Source organism: Hemiscyllium ocellatum, chromosome 25, assembly GCF_020745735.1.
Source record: "Hemiscyllium ocellatum isolate sHemOce1 chromosome 25, sHemOce1.pat.X.cur, whole genome shotgun sequence".
NCBI classification, from domain to species: domain Eukaryota; kingdom Metazoa; phylum Chordata; class Chondrichthyes; order Orectolobiformes; family Hemiscylliidae; genus Hemiscyllium; species Hemiscyllium ocellatum.
In genome coordinates this window covers 23,152,473-23,174,640 of record NC_083425.1, presented here as the reverse complement: position 1 = coordinate 23,174,640, position 22,168 = coordinate 23,152,473, and the positions used below count along the sequence as shown (strand labels likewise).

The 22,168-nt window shown below is 39.3% G+C and overlaps 1 protein-coding gene across 6 annotated transcripts in view; it reads left to right on the top strand.

Annotated features, from left to right (window-relative positions):
• The window catches only part of bahcc1b (BAH domain and coiled-coil containing 1b), a 242,676-nt gene that overhangs the window by 148,962 nt on the left and 71,546 nt on the right, over window positions 1-22,168 (top strand). For all 6 annotated transcript variants that reach the window (XM_060844917.1, XM_060844921.1, XM_060844920.1 and 3 more), the window contains one exon: window positions 20,601-20,733. In XM_060844917.1, the coding sequence (XP_060700900.1) occupies window positions 20,601-20,733 (133 nt within the window). The remainder of the gene's footprint in view (window positions 1-20,600; window positions 20,734-22,168) is intronic.

The window sequence follows — 22,168 nt, the reverse complement described above, 5'->3', positions numbered from 1 at the left end:
GTTCTCTCCCTCTTCAAGACAATGTTTACTTGGTAGTCTTGCCAAGTGGGATAGACAGCTTGTCCCATTGATAAAATACTAGTGATGGCAGAAGGAGATAATTGACCATATCAGGGCCTCAACTGCGCCAAGGGCAGGTGAGCCACCTTACATCTACCCCACCATAATATCATTCAAAATGACAAATATTACCAGAATAATTTCAGACGATGCTCCTGTTATGGGTTTAATTGATGTCAGAGATTGTACACAAATACCACAGAGAAGAATAAAGTTTACTTTTGATCTATGCTACCAGGAAACAGGCATGCCATTACACTGATCTATCCAGCACAGGTACATGAACAAATTGTAGAAGGTCAGAGACCAATAGTTGGGTAAATGCTGCAGACCTTGGTTCTTATCTCAGACACACGAAGGATGTGCTCTGGAGCTATTCCTTCTCCACTGCTATTAATGGCTGCTTAACTTGCAGGGTTTTTTTTCTGGAGTTCTCAATGTCAGCTATCTAGGTTCTAAACTTTTGCATTCCCCCTCTCTCCCTCTTACAGACACTTCTTAAAAGTTATGTATTTGGCTGAAATAATCAGTCACTTGTGCTTATATCATGGTTTCAAATTCTGTTGGATAATACCTCCAAAGAAATGCCACAGAATGCTTGAGAATGTCTATGGTGATAGATAAGTGAAAATTGCTATTGTCATGTTCAGTCTTACAGATTTCCAGCTCAGAACAAAAACTGAAGCTTCATTTATCTCATTCAGAGCAAGAATATCTGCTGAATTAAAAAATAATACTAATACAATTGCAAAATATTGTATTGTGAGAGCTGGGTGTCTGCAACAAAAGCAGAAAATTTTGGAAAAGTTCAGCATATCAGACAGCACAGGAAACAGAGTCAATATTTCCAAGTTGAGTGACATTTTATCAGAACATGTACAATCAGAAACAACTCCAATGTTGCTGCGCAGCATTCTTATAATTGGCCTGAAAGAGAACAGCAAAAAACTTAGCACACTGTAGACAAATGAATTTAAACTGTCACTGGAGGCTGGTATTTGTACCCACAGTATTTGAAGCTGGAGGTCCATTGGCCATGTTATCCCCAAAATACATGATTATCATTCCATGCATTTGGAGAATTACTGATAAATGTATTGACAGTAACTTGGTCATTCACAGGAGAACATGACCATTGCTGAATCAAGAAACCTGTTGCAGAAGCGTTTCACTTTGTCAGGTCAAAGGACCAAATTCGAAATATCAACAAGTTAGTTTTACTAAATTGCTGTGACTATGTGAAATTTGGCATTCTTGCCTTTGTCCTGATGAATGCAAGATGAGAATCTTTAACAACATATAAGTCTTATAAGCAACATAAATATTTTTATATTACCTGCAATAATTTTGTCACAAGGCATTGCCATTAAAGAGATTGTAAAATTAGCATTATTTTTACACATCTCATTATGATAAAAGCTTTGAAGACGACTATGTCAATCTCAAACATAATACTTTCTGAAAACCAATGTTTCAAAGGGATGGAGCAGGAAACTTCAAGACATGTTCAGCGTGCTGTCAGTTCTCATCGCACTGCCTCATGCAACTTGGAAACTGTGACCAAATCTGGATGAAACCTTCAGCTTTTGCGGAAACTGAAGTCATTGGTTATGCTGTGGTAGTGCTCATTATCACAGAGCCTTATTATCATCCATTATCTATGAAGGGATGGCATTCCCACACTGGCAAACTGTCTTCTGTTGAACCCTTTTCTCTCTCCTCCCCCCCCCCCCCCCCACTCCCCCCAACTCCTTGCAGGGTTGCTTATCTACATAACTCCTTAAAGCTAGTCAGTAATGTGATTGGTGTATGCAATGTATCAAACTCACTAATTCACAGAAGGTAGTATAATTTGTACAAATGGCCAATCACATTAAAGCTGAACAAATGGTTTAGTTTCCCAGTAGGAGACTTTGTCAAAAGTAATAGTTTAGGGATAAAAACAATCCTCAGTAAGCATAAGAGCACAGAATTGAATGACTAATTACTTCTTTTATTGTCAATAAATGCAACCTTGCTTGAGATTCTGAAACAGCCTCCAACAACAAATGGTTTACAGTCCTTGAGATCATTTTAAAACTGTTTTGAATCATGAAATTCTGAAACATTTGCTTAACAACTACAAAGCTAATTGTCTCAATGTCTCATTGGCATTCATTTCATTTGGTCAGAGCCAATTTACTCAAGTCTTTTAAGACCAAAAGGTTGAAATTAGTTTGCAAATAATTTTAACGTTATACTGCAGCCTAATTTCTCAGGCTCTGACCTTTCTCTTTGTCAAAACTTGTTAAGATTGTGCATAGAAGCAGAACTATACATTGTCATGTCTTAGATCCAACCTGTGATCACCACTAGTGAGGCTGCACTTCTGCACAAGTGCTCTCCTTACACGGTTTCAATTAGCGTCTGTTTTTACTTCGGATGCATCTTGCAACCTTTGTAAGAAAGAGATTGGGAGAAATCATTTTTGATGATGCACTTACCTACTTGCAATTCAAACAATGATTATAGGGGGAATATCTGGCTACTAAAATGTCTCAATCTGCTCGGAAACAGGGCATCGGATAGCCTAGCTGAAATCAGGAGTAAATCAGGCTGCAAAACATACCAAAAGAAAATAGATATTAGATTTATTTTAAGTGTGCATTTGAAAAAAATCACTATTAGGTACAGAAATTACAATCGAACTGTGAACTGATTCTTTTGCACTTTTGAAAAATCCATCAGAATGAACTAAAGCTGTAAGTTTTATATAGTGCAGAGCGTGATCAAATCTTTAAATAAAGTTGTAATTTATCCCCTAGCTTCCATTTAATCCAAAGTAAATGAGATACAATAAGCTGGACTGAGTAGCATAGTAACCCCCAAGACGTCAGGAATTGTTCTTCCACTTCTTATGTTTGCATTTCAGTGCAGATCAGACATGGAAGTTGAAAATGTTCTCCATCTCCAGTGGCTTCTAAAGATGGTAGTTGGATCTTCAGTCTACATGAGCTGAAAACCCACAAGCACATGTGGCTAAGAGTTACTTTCGTGTGAAATTATGACAATCGTGCAGCCTGGGCAAATGTTATGAAGCGGAATCAAGTCATATTGGGCGTATACACCGTTTTTTTCAGGGCATTTTTCCCAGTGGGCCAGATAGGTTGTGAGTCTGTCTGTTTCCATGTGGTTATCACAGGAAGGAGAGAGTGTAAGATGGCACATCCCATATGCACTGCTCTCATGTGCACTAATATCTGATCCCATCAGACAGTGGGCACTTTGTACAATTTAATAGCTGGTTATCCTACATCAGTGAGTTATAAAAATATGAATTAAATAGATCTTATGGCAAACAGAAATAGCCATTTGCATGCCATCCTGATCTGGAGCTATATCATCATTATTCCTTCATTGTGACTGGATTAAAATCCTGGAACTCCTTCCTAACACTTCCATGGGTTCAAAAAGGCAACTCAACACATCTTCTCCAAAGCAATGGGGATGGGAATAACTGATGGATTAGCCATATCCTATAGATAGATTTTTAAAAAGGCATCAAAAATCATGTAGGAACCAACCCAAAATATACTAATGTCCATGATCCCAGTGTTTAGGACAGAGTCAGAGCTCACAGAGTGGGTGAAAGTTCTGCCTTATCCCAAACCTGTCACCCGAAAGCAGTCACAGCACTTGATAAGGTTTACAATTAATCCTGTTGTACATGATATTTTCACTTGAGCATTCAGGATCAAATTTGGCTTGTTTCAACACAAGAATTAAAATCATTGTGCTGATAGCCCTAGCACTGACCGACAGGTTCTGTTAAACCTCTTATGAAGTGCCATTATTCAGGCCTTTCCTCTGAAATGTAGGATGTACAAACTCAGGTTTTGGACATCAGATAGACTTGCAGCACTGATCTTTTCTGGTAGCTGCTCACAAACCATTGGAACCTGCTTGTGTGGCCTGCAATTTGAATTATGAAGCCATAAACAAAAGGGAATGCCTGTGAACTTTTATCAGTCCTGTTACCTGAAGTGAGTTCTGGTGTAGTCATGCTGGGTTTGAATGTAGAAGTGCTTCATATGACTAATTGAAAGTCTCATCCGAATGGCATAGCCATCCTTAACCATCTGTGTGAGTAGCATGCTTCTTGTATAGCACTTTACTGTCTTCCCAAAGGAAAGCCTGTCAGGATGAGCAAGTAGCAAGCTACAACAGTTTCTTTTTTGTTATATTTCAGTTGTAATTTGTGTCGGAGATACAAAGAAGCCTGACCTGGAATATTCTCCTCAAACTGCTAATGGAGTGAACTCCTCAGAGACTTGCTCCAGAAAGTTGTATGATAGAGTAGCCTCTGAACTTTGGCCCCGACTAGGAGAGATAAGAATGGGAAGTCTGCCTTTGTGAATTCTAGTGGAATAGGCTTGGTGAAAACCTAATAATTAAAATTTAATTGATTGCATTCAGTCTGATGTTTCTGAGCCCTAGATTATGTGGGGAGTTTGAACCCTTTTGCCCTCAGCAGAAATAAAACTTCCTTCAAAGCAAAATGCTTTCTTTCAAAAACAAAAATCTCCTGGCGAGGACAAAGAGTTCACTCTCACCATATCTGAATTAGAGCAGGCTAGATATTATTTTCAGGTCAGTTTTCAAATGAACGTAACCAGTGATATATAACCAGTGATATAATTTACCACCCACTGAAAGGTTAATAGCGTTTAATTCCCTGTTTTTATCCTCTTTCCAAGTAAATGCTCTAAGACCTGATCATTATATCATCTATCAGTCTTTAACTTAAATTGAGCTGGCCAGATTTTGAACCATGTGTTCCTATTCTGCAAAAAGGCTAAATAATTTGATGAATGTTAGTTATGGCACATAGTGCTTTTATTTTTGTGTTGATACCACCAACACCTACAACACTTTTCAGATGCATTCGCCACCACAGTGAAGATCTATTTACTGTATTTATTTAGATCAGCAGCACGCTTGTCACTGGCTGTCATCAGTTTGTTATGGTGACAGAGATGTGTTTGAGTTCAACATGCACACAGGCTTGTGTGTCTATTATCTTCATGTTGACACAATAACAAAAGACATCACTCTCAAAATGTCTTCCTCACACAGAAAATGGCCACCAAGAGTTCAAAGATGGTATACAATGTGATCCCATTTTGTAACACTTTGAAACATCCATTATGCCTAGTGACTATGCAAACTGAGGTTTTATTAATTATTGGAGACTTATTTCCAGTATTGCAGTTGAACACAGCAAACGCCCAGTTCCCCATACTAACCACTCGATGCCACCTGCCCACCACAGAGTGAATATGTTATTCACAGATCCATGATAGCTACCAAATATTGCATTGAAATGATTCAAGTCCATTTTACTTGCCAACATTTCATAACTAGAACACACCCAAGGGTGCAATTTCTTTGATTAGGATATTATGTATTATTAAATTATTTTTTGAGATATAAAGCCTGTCACAAGGTATTTTGCAAATTATCCAGAAAGGTGGGAAGAGAATTGATTTCATTGAACAATTTATTAAGGCCTGGAATGCGGAACCTGATATTGTTTTAAATAATGGCTTTCCAAATAAATTGGATAAATACTTCAAGGTTAAAACTTTTAGGGCAATTTGGCAACAGCTATTGAGAGTGTCTAGTAAGACGGTTGTTACAAAGCCTAGACAGAGGTCCATTGGTTAGAATAACCTCCTTATGTACTATCTCACCCTAAGAAATCCTTTCCTATTATTCATAATACCTTCAGTATTATGGTACTGTAAAAATAGAAAGCAGAATAGGGAAGAGCAACAGAAATAAAGTTACCAGAACCAAATAAAGTTGTCAAATATTAGGCAACACCAGAATTGAAGATAATAGTCTGAGCCAAAGACTAAAACGATGAAAAGATTTATATGCATGATTCCTACTATGGGGCTAGTTTGTAGATCACGGTTGAACATTGCAGGTAAAGAGATGGATCATTATTCTGGAGTTCTGTTTGATTACATTTGGGGATCTGGGAGCAGTTTTCTTATGGAAATTAAATTGTTGGGGTGGAGTCACATATATGTGGTTATGTGAGAGGAAAAGGTTGATAAGCCACAGGACGTTTTTTATTCTGTGCACTTTTTTCCTTATTGTAAGTTTAATTTATGTACAAGCACAATGTATTGTTCAATGTATCTGAGACTTCCTTAGAGCCCATAACAGCAGTGATGAGGCACAGGGCTCATGAACAGAGGGTCAAAAGTTTAAATTCCAGGCTTGACTGACGTTCTGACCAGTTGTCCTCCATTACTGTTCTTTTTGTTAATTATTAGTCGGATTACTAACTTGAATGAAGTGTAGTAGTAAAGTGCTGCATTTCAGCTGACCACTGCTGCCCTATAAAAGGGTATCTCCTGCAAAATAATTATATGTATAGTAACACAGGCTAGTGAAGAAGGTGTTTGTAGAGCTGAAGGGCTTCAAAGGCAGATTGGAGACCACAAACAGGACAGATGGGAGTGGAACAAGTGTTGATACTGGGAAAAGGAAGGGAAATGAGGCAATTTTCAGATCAAGCTGATTTCAATTTGCTTAATTTACTCCTTGTCATCAGCACTTCAATTTAGATCAGCGTTCCTGTATCAGGGAAGCAGCAGGGTTTGCAGTTGTAGGTAGGAGCGATGGGAGGTGTTATCTGAAAGATAATTACTCTGCTGGGATAGATGAAGTCAACATTTCCCTGATTTCTCACATCTGCTGGCATCAAAGTAATTGGAAAGCAAAGTGACAAACCCGTAGAGGGTAGGAAAAGGAGGTTTTACACAGCTCATTTAGGACTGAGTGGGGTAAGGGTGATATATGTGTTACAACATACTCCCTTTGCTGAACATAGTTGCTGCTGAACATGTATAAAACCCCTCAGGTCATAAGGAATATCATGTCTCCCCTTGGAACTGTATTTTATAATTGAAGAGACAGGACAGTCAAATCCTATTTGACGAATTTTCTCTTTGACACCAAATATGTGTTCAGTTACCATGACCTAACCCTTCCACTGGTATTACAGGAGTCAGAGAGTAGTTGCTTGTTTGGATGTGAATTGACCCTTTTCTGAGTAAGTGTTTTAATGTACCAGCATGTACTTCATGATCTGTTCATGCAGGGCTTTTCAACATCAAGCACTGCTGTTCCTTTGCAAATAGAGCCCATAGTATTGTAATGTCCTTAGACTGTGCCTTTTGAGAAATTGAAAAACTTCATGGAGATAGCATTTGTATCAGTGCTTACAGGGACTAATATACAGTGGTAAAGAGCTATAGCTTAACCCTGCCTCTATTTTGTGCAATCAACCCTTTTGTCTTTGTCTGTTTTCTAAACAATACACATAAATCACGGGCCCTTGAGAGGAGACTTCAGTGAGCAAAATATGATTAATCACATACTCAAAATAAAATGGACAAGAATCCTTAAAGTTAACTTCAACGTATCTCGAAAAGTAATGGAAGTTAATAGTTATGAAGCTACACACTGATGTTCAGTTCTTCTTCTTTGTTCTGTTGTATGTGGTCCCCATAATTTTGAATCTTCATGTTAACTCTCACCTTTACCTTCTTGGAAGAAATGTACCAGATTTTTATGACTGGCATCCCTTGCTAACTTGAATATTTAGCTGGTGATAAGTGTAGGTGCCAGAATTACTTTTATTCCGATCAACTCCAGATGTCAGGTAAAATGGCTCATTCTGTGTAAACATTGAAATACTGCTGCAGGTGGAATTCTATGTTGTCCCTTAAACAGACCACTGTTAATCTCAGGTCACAGTTTTTTTTAATTTAAAAGATCTATAATACCTTTTGACCATGCTGCATCAGATACTGAATACATAAGCCAGTAAGAAATAAAATGACATGCGAGTGTGTTTTTCTTGGTACTTATAAGCAATTGCGATGATTTGACTAATTGTTGGATACTTTAACAATAGTTTCCAGTAGGATAAAGGTTAAGAATTATACTTGCCAATTCTGATCCAGGTCATACACTGAAAAGAAAAAATTATATGATCTTTCTATGTTCTAAAGTATGTTTAGATTGAATTTTTACTCTGAAAGTATGCAGAATTCCATGTAGTTTTCTGAAACTTTTGAAGGTTCATTCCAAAAGTATATAATGAATTTGGTGGCATTCATTTTAACATTCAAAATATTTCTAGATCATTATCTTGCTAAGTGAACTTAAAAATTGCATAATGATGAGTAAGAAGTCAGCTAACAATGATGGGAAACTTCAGGAAGTAATTAGTTAAATTGTGAAATTATGAATATCTTGATTTTCTGTTGCAGAAATTGAATTTATCAATGCCTGTCCTATATCAATGAAATTGGCATGATGTTAGTTTATTATAAAAATTAATATGGGGTTACAATGAATTAATAAGGCAAATTAATGTAAAATCACCAAAAGCATTGGAAGTCAGCCAGCATATACCCATCAATGATATTTCTTTTTGGTGTCAAATTAGTTTTCTCCCCTACATCAGTTTGTTGACATTTTAAATTTTGCCCTCAAGAGGTGAATGTGAATAAATGACTGAGAACCAGTTAAAAGAAGTAACCAAGTTATAAGTTATATAAAAAGGCGTAAGTCATAGAAGTAAGGAATTGATTAGTTGACAGTACCTTAGTTATCCCAGATTTCCTTTTGTGTATTAATTCAGCCTAATATCTCAGGTAGTAACATCCCATCTATGGGTCAGACGATGGATTCAGTAGACAGGTTTGAACACGTAACCTAGGGTGGCACTCCAGTGTAGTGTTGAAGAACTGCTGAAGGTGATTTTATTTGGATTAAATGTGAACCCAAGGCCCTGCTGACTTGCTTGAGTATACTTAAAGATGCAGCACACAATTTGATGAAGGAAGAGGGATTTCTGTTGGTGCTTTGTCCATTTATTTGGTCATTCAATTCTATGCCTGTTATGGCTTTACTGCAAAATATAAATTGGCTGAGATGTTTGTCAACTTCATAAGAGGTGCGAAACTCCAAAGTGATTGATCAGTTTTAGGGCTTTTTAATAACCATCTTAAAGATGCGACAAGGCACAAACAAATGAATATTTTCTTTAAGTTAATTTACCAAATAGCATTAATTCAGCCCATATTGAGGGTATTTCTCAACTTGACTGTGAGGCAGCCGTGTGGTAGGGCAGATTATTCCAACATTATACACCCCGGCTGATAATTTCCCTATTGCCATCAGGGGACGGAGTTGTTCAAGGACTACGTGATCCATTTTGTGAGGTTACCAGCCAGACAGCCAGATTGAAAATAAATGCTTTGTTTAGATAGTATAATTTAAATAAGCCAATCAGCAGGAAAAGTTATGTGCTGCCAATCAAGCAGGCTGCTTCATCCTGATAGTGTCAAGCTTCTTGAGTGTTGTTGGATTTGCGCTCATCCAGGCAAGTGGGGAGTATTCCTTCACACTCCTGACTTGTGGCTTGTAGATGGTGGACAAGCTCTGTGGAGTCTGGAGGTGAGTTACTCGCTGCAGCGTTCCTAGCCTCTAACCTACTATTGTAGCACAATTGATGCGGTGAGACCAGTTGAGTTTCTAATCAATGGTAACCCTAAGGATATTAATAGTGAGGGATTCAGTGATGGTACCGCTGTCAAGGGGACAGTGGTTAGACTATATCTTGTTGCAGATGGTCTTTGCCTGGTATTTATATGGCAGTAATGTTACTGGCCACTTCTTTAGATCTTGTTTCATTTGAACATGCAGTGCTTCAGTATCTGAGGATGCATAAATGGTGCTGAACATTGTGTGTTAATTGGCAAACATCTCTGTTTCTGACCTTATTCTGGAGAGAAGGTCATTGATGAAGCAGCTGAAGGTGGTTGGGCCTAGGACTCCACCCTGAGGAACTCTTCCAGAGATGTCCTGGAGCTGAGATGACAGACCTCCACAACCTCATTTTGTCATTTATATAAAGGATTTGGATGTGAACATAAGAGGTATGGTTAGTAAGTTTGCAGACGACACCAAAATTGGTAGTGCAGCGGACAGCAAAGAAGGTTACCTCAGAATACAATTTATCAGATAGGCCAGTGGGTCGAGAAGTGGCAGCTGGAGTTTAATTTAGATAAATATAAGTACTGCGTTTTGGGAAAGCACATCAAGGCAGAAGTTATACACTTAATGGTAAGTCCTGAGGAGTGTTGCTGAACAGCGAGACCTTAGAGTGCATATTAATAGTTCCTTGAAAGTAGAGTCACAAGGAGACAGGATAGTGAAGAAGTTGTTTGGTTTGCTTACTTTTATTAGTCAGGACATTAAGTATAGGAGTTGGGAGGTCAAGTTGTGGCTGTACAGGATATTGGTTATGCCACTATTGGAATACTGCATTCAATTCTGCTCTCTCTGCTACAGGAAGGATATTGTGAAACATGAAAACGTTCAGAAAAGATTTACCAGAATTTTCCCAGAGTTGGAGGGTTTGAGCTATAGGGAGATGCTGAATAGGCTAAGGCTGTTTTCCCTGAAATGTCAGAGGCTGAAGGGTGACCTTTTACGAATTAATATAATCATGAGGGGCAAAGACAGGGTGACTAGCCAAGGTCTTTTCCCCAGGGTAGCAGAGTTCAAAATTAAAGGGCATAGGTTTAAGGTGTTAGGGGAAGGGACCTAAGGGTTAACTTTTTCACGCAGAGAGTGGTATGTGTATGTAATGAGTTGCCAGAGGAAGTGGTGGAAGCTGGCAAATTACATTTAAAAGGCATCTGGATGGGTATATGAATAGGAAGGGTTTAGAGGGATATGAGCCAAATACTAGCAAATAGGACTAGATTAATTGGGATATCTGGTCAGCCTGAATGGAACTGGAACTGAAGGGTCTGTTTCTCTAATGTACAGCTCAATCGCTGTATGACTCCGTAACTGCAATCATTTTGCTGTGTGCCAGATATGACTACTACAAGTGATGAGTTTGTTCCTGAAACCCATTGATTCCAGTTTTGATAGGGAGACTTGATATAACATTCAGTCAAATGCGACCTTGATATCAAGGGCTGTCACTCTCACCTCACTTCTGAAATTCAGCTCTTCAGTCCATGGCTGCAATGAGGTCAGGAGTGGAGTGGCCCTGGTAGAACCCAAACTGGGCGTCACGGAGCGGGTTATTGCTGAGCAGGTGCTTGGTAGCACTGTAGATGACACTTTTCATCACTTTTCTGATAATTAAGAGTAGACTGACAGGGCAGTAATTGGCCAGGTTGGATTTGCCCTGCTTTTTGTGTCCAGGACTTATCTGGGCAATTTTCTACACTGTTGGGTAGAAGCCAGAATTGTACCTGTACTAGAAAATCTTGGCATGGGGTGTGGCATGTTCAGGAACACAAGTCTTCAGGATTATTGCTAGAATTTAGAAAGGCACCATAGCCTTTGCAGTATCCAGTGCCTTCAACCACTTCTTGATATCATGTGGAGTGAATCAAATTGGCTAAGATTGGTATCTGTGATGATGGGGGCTACCAGAGGAGGCCACAATGGATTATCCACTTGCCACTTCTGGCTAAAGATTGCTGTGCATGCTTCAACTTTGTTTTGCACTGATGTGCTGGGCTCTTCCATCACTAAGGATGGGATATTGTGGAGCCTCCTCCTCCAATGAGTTGTTTAATTGTCCACCACCATTCATGATTGGATGTGGCAGGTCTACAAAGCTTAGATCTGATCTGGTTGTGAGTTTGCTTTGCTCTGTCTATCACTTGCTGCTTATGCTGTTTGGCATACAAGGCGTCCTGTTTGGTAGCTTCAATAGTTTGACACCCTGGTGCCTTCCTGTACTCTCCATTGACCCAGGGTTGATCCGTTGGATTGATAGTAATGGTTGAGTGGGGGAATGTGTCATGGCATGTGGTGCTAAATTGTTGGAGTATAACTTTCTTCCACCAAATAGCCTGATGCTGGATCCACACATCCTGCCAGAGGTGGGGTAGGTGGTGTTTGAAGATCTGGGTGGGTGGATGCTCGGATTTTCACACGCTCCCTCTGCTGTTTCCAGCTGTTGGAGACACCAAAAATGGTTGGCACCTTCACAGATGCTTCTTCTCCAGTTTGGGTGGTCTTGGGCACAAGATTCTACAAGTCGGTAGGGAAGTTGCATTTTTTTCAGGGAGTCATTGAGGACAACTTTGAAGACCCTCCAAATAATCATTTGCTTGTGACAAAGCATGGTCTGGAAGTCTTGTGGCAGGCATATGGCCGGCCCAGCACAGGTGCTGGACTGTAACCAATGCTGGGGATGTTGGCCTCAGAGAGGACAATGATGTTGGAGTGCCATTGGATTTGCAAGAGACTGGCATGAACAAACATGGACCTGCAAAAGATAGTAAATTACAAAGTTTACAGTGAACACCTGGAGGAACACAATTTGGAACAAAAGCAGTGAGATATCTAGCGGTTGAGGTAGATTTCACAACTCAGTTGAGTTTACTTGTCAATCTGTGTGGCATCCTTTCCACCCCTTGTGGCTGCCTGATAATCCTCACCATCCTGTTGCTTTTGTTTTGCCTATTGGCAGCTTTTGAAAAGCAGCAGGAATGGGTTTTGACAACAGAACTGGACAGAATTCAGCTGATAGAAGCTCATTTTTATTTGACCATTCTTTTTAAAAATATTTCAAGTACACACACACACACACACACACACACACACGCACACATATTATATATGAAACTGTCGACAGGAAATGCCAAAGAATATTTTACACATGATCTGCCACATTAAAGTCAACATCTGTCAACAATATCTGCACAACTTCTTTGCATAAAATGATTAAGAGTTCCCAGTGTGTATTTGAATATCAGATTCAATTCATTCAGAGCCGTTGGGGAATCACATGAATCAACTCCTTGGTAACAGCACACATACTGTTCCCTTTAAAAATCCCCCCTCACTGTTTCCCATTGTTTTATGAGCTTGCCTCCAGGTAGGATCTGGGCTCAAAATGGAACATGACACATGGCTAGTGCAGAGAATTGGTCAAAACATTTCTCATTGTGCTCTACATTAGTGTCTGAAGTTTCAGAATTGCTCAAAGTTTTAACTAGTGTTTCTACCTATCCATTGTTCACATGTTAAATGCAGTCATTATGTGGCCTTATTTGCCTGATAATAATCTGGCTCTGTTCAACAGGTGGCAGGCATCTACATGCAAACTTTCGAGCTCACATCAGTCCTAAATCGCTCATTAAAGCAGAGATTTTTATCAGGGAGGTCATAGGCTGAGTGCATTAAAATGTTGGACATTAAATGTTGATTTAATTGTTTGCAACAAAGTAATAATGTATCTTCAGTGATTTCTAGTCCTGCTGCCACTGTACCCTTTCGTTGTGTAAAAACATTAGGTACATTTTTCTTACTGATGAGATATTTTACTGGCTAGGTAGACATGGAGGTAAAATCTGTGCATATCTACAGCAGATGGAAATAGGTTGAACTACTCCAGGTGGAGTATTGAGAATCCACTCATCTCTATGTAAACAAGCTTTAAAAACCATTTTGAATAAGCAAGTAATTCCTACCAGCAGTAACTACAGAAACATTGGGCTGAATTTAATGTCTCTGCCTTGGAAAATTTGGTGGTAGGATCGATGAATCTAGTGAAGTGCAGCACCTTCTCACTTCTGCCCTGAGTAAGTCAGTGTAGGGAGACTGGAGACATCCTTCTAGCCCCCACCATCCATTAAGGCCTAGAAGCAGGCAACTAATGAAGATGATCACTAGCCTACTGTTGGTAAGAAACCGGGTGTGTGGCAGTATGTCAGGATTGCTTGCAAACATCCTGCGGTGTCTTTCTTCAAAAATATTCAGTACCTGATGTAAGGACCAGTTTGATTAAGGTGCCTGATGTAAGGACCAGATTGATTAAGGTGCAGGGCAATGGGCCTTTCAATAAGCCCGGGCTTTGGGTGGCTGCACTACCAGTGGCAATTGCCACCTTTCTGGTGCTGCTGAGGATTGCTGACCAGTTAAGTGCCTCTTTGACACTTGATGTGCTGAGCTTTCAAAAGGAGAGGCAACACAAAGTTCTTACTGATTCCCTGACAATTTCCCCATTGTCTATACTAAATAATAACCATACAATTAAAATTATTACAGTAAAATTTACAGTCGGTTCTGCTATAACGCGATAGTTCATTCTCGTGCAACCCCATGTTATAACAAAATCGCATAAGAGCAGCACCGTTCGAACTAATGGGGCTGGAATCACATTATAACCAATACATGCTTTAAAAGTTCGTCCTTTAGAAACAGTGTCCCCAGTTTGTCAATTGTGTTATAGAGAATTCACATTAATAAAATGCATTTTATAGCAGAATGATATGCTTTTATGGGCTATTGTATACATTTATATATTAGAGATGAGTTGAGGGTAAATGTAAAACACTAATCCACCCATTGGCAGGGTAAGGAAGTTATGTTATTCTCTCCCATTTTCTATTCTCTATATTCCGACCAAAAACAATGTCCCACAAGGGGGGTCTACAAATGTAGCTCAAAGTGGCTCTCCTTTACTTCCTGGAAAAGTGTGCCTGGTCTCCACTTAGCTCTTAAAGTGGTGGCACTGAGGTTAAAAATTCATTGTGTGGGGATGCTAAATTGGAACCAACATATTAATCAGTGTCACGGGTCCCAGTACTCTTTTTTTCATAGCCAGTCCCTCAGAATTAAGGATGACTTGCTTTCACTCTGATTCAGTGGATTTTGAATTGGCTGATTAGTAAAATGCACAGTCTGCAAAAGTGATCACATTTTGCTCAAAGGGTTGGGTGCATGGGCTGTTTGGAAGCTTGTGCACTCCCTCCAGCACCTTGGCTTCACCTCTCCACAATTTCTGATGGAGTCTGTCAATGTGTATAGGACGTTCCCAGATGAGCCATCTCCATTTTGGTCAATCACAAGACCACATTTCCCATGGGTTGGTAGGGAAGTCTGATTCCTTCATTGCTGATATGAGGGTATCTGTAAAGCACTTTCAGTCCTCCTGAGAGCCTCCTGCCGTAACTGAGTTCAAAGTAGGACAATTGCTTCAGGAATCTGATATCAGGCTTTACAAATGACACGCTTTACCCTGTATAGCTGGCTGTGATTGATTGGTGCCTTAATGCAAGGCGTGTTGGCTTGGGAGCTGTCACTGATTATGGACTACCTTGCTTGTTACTGAATTCGGGTCCTAGTGCACTGTAACATCAACCATACAGCATATTGTTTAAAGTAGTCACATTCCAACAGGTGACCTTTCAGAATAGGCACATAAGCTGGGAACTATTGTAATGAAAAGGAAGGAATGTCAGTGTGCATATGTTCTGCAAGATTACACTGAGAAGTGACAAAAACAGAAGTTGCTGGAAGATCTCATCAGGTCTGGCAGCATCTGTGAGGAAAAATCAAAGTTAATGTTTCGGGTCCAGTGATGCTTCTTCAGAATAGAAGTTGATTGAGCCTGTCTTGCCTTCCATTTTTATGAATATATTTACCTCACTTCTCTCTTCTTGATCCAATTATAATCTCTAAACATTTGTTTTAATATTCTGCACATTAATTATGATCAGCTGTTGCCTGATGCTGGCATCAGCTGATATGAAGCTAGGGCCCAAAATCTTAAGCATTTAACTATCTGATTTCAGTTGGTAGTGACACAGTGATAACATCTCTATTCAACTGTTGGCACAGCTTTGCATTATGTAATCCAAAGTATGAAGTGCAATGCCAAATGCTGAAAGTTAAGCTCATTTGGAGTACACACTGCAGAAGTCAAAGGCAATGTGAATGGTTGAACTGTATCACACTGTAGTTGCATAGTAAATTGAACACATGTTATTGACATGTCAGTTATCTGAAAGGAGCATTCTTATTCTTGGCTGAGTTGTCATTTCTTCAAATTTTCAAACAAGGTTTAAAAAGGCAGAATTATTAAAATAATTATGCCATTTTAATTTCTGGAATGCAGAAAATTGAAATTTCTAAAATACCAATTCCCCGAATAAAACTTTGTGGCAAATAGTCCAATGTAAGCAATAACTTTACATTCAGTTAACAATGGCAGATCAGGAAGTTGAGCTGTTGGAACAGTGTCTGCTTGTCCCAGAATTAAGCATCTTTAAAAGAGTGATGTTATTCAATTGTATATAAACAAATCTCAGGGTAGTTTTGCCAGATTTACGCCATTATATTAAGTGTACAATGCAATTTGATGGAAACTGTCAGAAAAGCTGAATCGCATTCACTGTAATCTATGCATGAGTTGTAGATTTGGCTAGATAAATCCACATTCAAGTCCACTAGGATTTTTATCCAAACCATTTCTGGGAGACCTGCTCCAGTTAAGCATAGAATGCAGCTTTTCATTTCTGAGTAATATTTTCTTAAGTCCATAAAATGCTTAATCAACTGATAAGTGGTCCCCATTCTCACTACTGCATGCCTCACTTAACTATCCATCTAATTAGGTCAACTCAACATCTCATTACTCACGGTGCAGATCAAACATTCAATATAATGATGTTCATCATAGATTTCTCATCGCATTTGCAAATACACACACATATTGGAAATACATTAGGTTTTATTCTCCAGCATAACTTATTGTCTTTTTGAGAAGAGTCAAATTTATACACTTAGCAATGTGCCTATTTAGACATATTTATTATCAACAAGTGAGACTTTTAGAGAGACTGTTCTTAAGCTAAAAGCTTGATTCTGATTAAATAGAACTTGACAAGATACAAAGGTTGCACTGCAGTTTCTAGGCCTTCAACTTTCTGCTTTTGTTATACAAACCACGTAAAGTTTATTCTGCTAAATTCTATTAGTGCTCCTGTCATTGAACAGTGTTCTCCTTCCCTCTCATGCATGAACAATTGAGGACATTGGTGCCACTTGGCTATAAGGTCAGGAAAGGGCAACAGGCCTTAAGGTCAGTGTAAGAGCAGTCATGTGAGATTTGCTAAGAGAACCAATGCTGACTGTGCAATTTGAACCCAGGATCATGACCCATTTCATTCAGAATCCGATTACAAGCTGCTCATGCACTAAATTAAATAAATAAAAGTTGAAATTATGGACACAGTTTCTCTTTTGTTGGTCCAATTGGGATTCAATTAAGCAATAATTTGCCCTAAAGAGTTGTAGGTGATGTTGATTGAAAGAAGGGCTCAGAAAATTGAACCTACAATCAAGGAGTTTCTTTGGCAACACAATTGAGAGTCTAAAATAATGAACCGTACTGTTTTCTAACTGTTCTGTGTAATATAATCAATCCGTCCACGTCATATCATAATGAACACCAAAGTCCTGTGCTTCAAAAATCTGCCACTTAGAAGACGGCTTCACTTGACTGAAGGGGTGAGCTGATTCTGATTTGCCCGTTATATATTTGGCCAAAACCTCAAATGTCGGTACAGAATTATTCCCACAAATATGTCACTGTGGTGGTTCCAATTTATGGGATTGGCAACCCAAGTTAAGCTGACAGTTCTAAATTGTCATCTAGTTATTGAAAACGAAGTGTATAGTTCCATTATCCAACATCAAAGAAACTAATTCAACTTTGTTTCTAAACAGCAACAAATTAAATTGTTGTTTCTTAGCAATGGAAATATTAACTTTACAAAAAAAAATTCAAAGTTCAGTTGGTATCTGAATTTTTACAGACTCCATGCTTAGGGTGATCTGATTCAGTCAGCCTAACTTTGATTTGAATTACACTGCAAACACTATTGAAGTCTAGCTGGGAATCTCAGAGCACAAAGACTCCAATCACCACAGAATAAGAAGGCCATACATGAGGATTTCATTCTAGAGGGGTGGAATTGAAAAGAAATTCTGTATTGATAAACCTTTATGGAACCTTGACTAGACCACTCTGCAGTCGTAGTTGCTGTATTTTAAAAAGAAACAAAAGTATAAGATGGACAGAAGGTTTGCAAAGATAATACAGGTACACAGTCTTTTATCCAAAATCCTTGGGGCCAGTTGTTTCTGGGATTTCAGAATTTTTCAGATTTCAGAATAAATGACATTTTCACAGTAAAATAATAAAATCTTGCTGAACAGCAGACACACATGTGACTAAATACGAGTGCTGAGACACAATTGACGCCTGTCAGTGCTGGGCCATGCCGCCACATCACATCTGAGCGATGTGGGTCGAGTGGGTGTTGGGTTGGGTCACCTGTTCGTGTTCCACACAGCCTTGTTATACAGAAAAAAACTTTACAATAAAAGCTTCGGATTTTGGAGCATTTCCGATTTCGGAATTTCCGATAAACGGTTGTGTAGCTGTACCAGAAAGGCATGTGGATATATGTATTGGAAAGAATAAGGAGGCTGTGTCTCTTATTTCAAAACAAAAAGCAAACAGGTGACCTTATAGGTTCATCAAAGTTATGAAACATTTTCAGAATGTGGAAATAGTTAGAATGTTTACATTCATAGGGACAGACAGAACTAGATACCATCACATTAGATCTCCACCAAGAAAAAGAAATGTTTTTACCTGAAGAGTGGTGAGAATATTGAACTTGTTACTACAGGGAGGGACTGAAGCAAATGTTTTAGAAGCAATCAAGAGTAATAAGTATATCTGGGAGTGGGAAATATCATTATGATGTTAGATTCAGATGAAGCAAGTTAGGAGGAGAAGCCCTGAAGAAGGGCTTATGCCCGAAACGTCGATCCTCCTGTTCCTTTGATGCTGCCTGACCTGCTGCGCTTTTCCAGCAACACATATTTAAGCTCTGATCTCCAGCATCTGCAGTCCTCACTTTCTCCCAAGTTAGGAGGACGTCTGAGTAGAGCATAAACTCTGACATGAACTGGCTAGGCTGAATGGCCTGTTTCCGTGTCTCATATCCTAAACACATGCATCATTAGAAAATTAACATAGCAATGTAACAGCACAAAATGCGTGTAATAAGAGTTTTGATAAGTGATGATTTGGTTATTTGAACTTGCTACTGAAAACATTAAGTTATGTATTTTGAAAAGAGGAGCTACTTCTATACACAGTCACCTAAATAGGAGCTCCTTGTGCTGCCACTATTAGCTGAATTAGACTGTTGTATGATTCTCTTTGAATTAAGCCATTTCATGTACATTTATGGAGTCTAAGAGGATGTTCTATTTCTTCAGGCTGTAGGTGTAGAACAAGAGCCTATAGATAGGAGATTTAATATATGGGTGTGCTCTAGGCTTTAGCGCATGGTATTCACTGCTCAGCTAGTTTTACTCTCAGCAGTAGTATTCGGGTGTTGTGGAGCTAGGGGAAATGCCCACAGACCAAAGAACCAGCAGAAAAGCCTCTCCCTCTCCATTACCCAATGATTGAGGTTTGCTTTACTGTTTTCCTACTCCTGTGCGATCACTGACATTTCCAATCTGTGTATTAACCTTGCTACGAAAGCGCTCAAAAGGCAGATGCGATTGAACAGAAGTTTTAACAAAATTATGAGCCAAATAGCAAACAGATGGAAAGTTGAAACGGAACATCAAAATAACAAGAGGTCACGTTTCAATTCCATGACCTTACCTACCCAAATCTTGAAAAAAAAGTGAATTTTTTTTTGTGTGTTGGCTGCTATCCTATATGAGATTGTTCTGATCGAATCCAGATGAGATCATGCAGCTATGGTTTCACTGCAAAGCAGCACATCTCAGATTCCACCAGCAACGCTGAGGATCCTTCACAGGCTGTCAATATGAGGAAACCGTTACAGAGGATGAATAAACAGGTCAGCTTTGACTTTCCTGACTGCACCACATCCGAATGTCAGATTAAAATCATTTATTCCCTGAAACTACAACGTACAAGGATTTTACAGTAAAAAATGTTAGTGTAAGTCACCCTAGTTATTTCCCCTGACCCACTGTCATTTTCTGCTTCAAAGAAAACTGCAACACATGCATCAGGATGGTAATTTAATAGTGCCCGGTGCATGAACTAACTTGAGAGCAGAGGTGAGTGCAAATGCTTAGAGAGCATTTTTTGGTCATCACAATTCATCTGACCTTGAATTGAATCAGTACCTCCAGTGTTAGGGGAGGGGAGGGGTGGAAGGGGATTTGAAATGTATGGAAAGTGGAGTTGCTACCATCTGTTCTGCACATTTTTCTCATTGTCTTTTAATATCCATCAATGTACTTTTGCGAAGTGGGGCGGGGGGTGCGAGAGAGGGGAGAAAGAAATGAAAGGAAAATGCACCTAATTCTCTGAAAGTGGAAAATTCCTCAGAGTTAATGTGCCAGTGGTCAATTAGAAACTTAATGCTAAGTGACTCAGAGTAGAAACCTATTTATTGAAATGCTCGAAAGCAGCGGTGAATGGTCCAGTGTTAATCTAGTTTAATTAGTGATTCAGAGATTATCACTTTAAACTGGGGCTTGCTCAGCAAGACCAAGTTGCCCTGTCAGGATGTGTTTGTTACAGTAATCACCTTAGATAATGCAGAGTATTGAAGGCAGCCTTTTCTTTTGTTTATTTCTAGATCCATAAGGACAGGCCTGAGCCTCCTCTGTGAGGAACTGAGGAATGAAGGGGAGCCCAAGAAGAAGAAATGCAAACTTCCTGGGAGGGAAAGTAAGGAACAGGAGTACAGTGGAAATAAGACTGGGTCAGAGGTCAGTAAATCGTTCTTGATTGTGTAACAAAGAAATGTGTCTAATGTTTGAACTGTTTTCTTTTGATGGCTAAGTTAATAAAGGAAAGGTCATGTATGGAGCTGAACCACGTTGCTAAGCAATATTCCTCCAACTTCTTTTCCCACTTGCTCCTGGCCTCAGCTTATGGCTGAGGATACAGGTAACTTCATCAAGTTCAACGTCCTCATTTAGGGAGAGAGAAATCAGCCAGTGAATTCACTCAGAATTATGAATCCATGACTCCTACTGGAAAGAACATGCTTCTTAACAAGAAGTGAAAAGCAGCCCTCACCAGCCATGTCGACTGCACAACCGTAATGTTTACCAATGTTCTTTGTTCAGTGTGTATTGTATATGTAGTCACATGGGCAAAATACTGGACAGTGAACAACACACCTGCTGACTCCTATGTTACAACAGTGATGCAGCATCAAAAGTAAAGCACCTGAGGGCACAAAATGACTTTGGTTCTTTTACAAGTTGATCCATTCACAGGATTTCGTTAGATATTAGAGGAAAAAATATTTTACGGTGACAGCAAGATCTGCTAGATTCTAGGAAGAATTTGATTTGATTTATTATACTCACGTGCACCTAAGTACAGTGAAAAGCTTTGTTTGTGAGCAGTACAGGCAGATCATAGTAAGCAAGGACATACAGATCATATAGGGTGCTTAGACAGAGTGAAGCATATAGGTTACACTGTGCAGGAGGTGCGCAAAGCAAGATCAACATTAACAAGATCAACACTATTTGAAGTTAGAGAGTCCATTCATCAGTCTAATAATGGCAGGGAAGAAGCTGTTCTTGAACCTGTTGGTGTGTATGTTCAAGCTGCTGTATCTTCTACCTGACGAAAAAGGAGAGCATTACTGGGGTGGGAAGAATCTTTGATGATATTGGCAGTGCTTCCATGACAACAAGATGTGTAAGTGGAGTCTGTGGATGGCAGGTTGACTTCCATGCTGGTCTGCACTGTGCACATAACCTTCTGTAGTTTCTTATGGTCTGGGCAGAGCCGTATCAGGCCGTTATGCACCCAGACAGTATGATTTCTGTGGTGCATCTGTAAAAGTTGGTGAGGGTCCTTATGGACATACCGAATTTCCTATGCTGCCTGAGGAAGAAGAGTTGTTGTGCCTTCTTAATCATCGCATTTACATGGCAAGTCCAGGACAGCTAGTCTGTTATCATCACTCTGAGCAACTTGACTCTCTCAACCCTCTCAACTTCCACTCTGTTGATGTAGATGAGGGTACGTTTTCCTCCTTTCTTTCTGAAGTAAATGATCAGCTCCTTTGTTTTGCCGACATTGAGAGAAAGGTTGTTGCACCATGACACCAAGCCCTCAATCTCCTTTCTATATTCTGATTACAATACTGAGTCTGAGATTTTTCAAACATTGTACACTAAA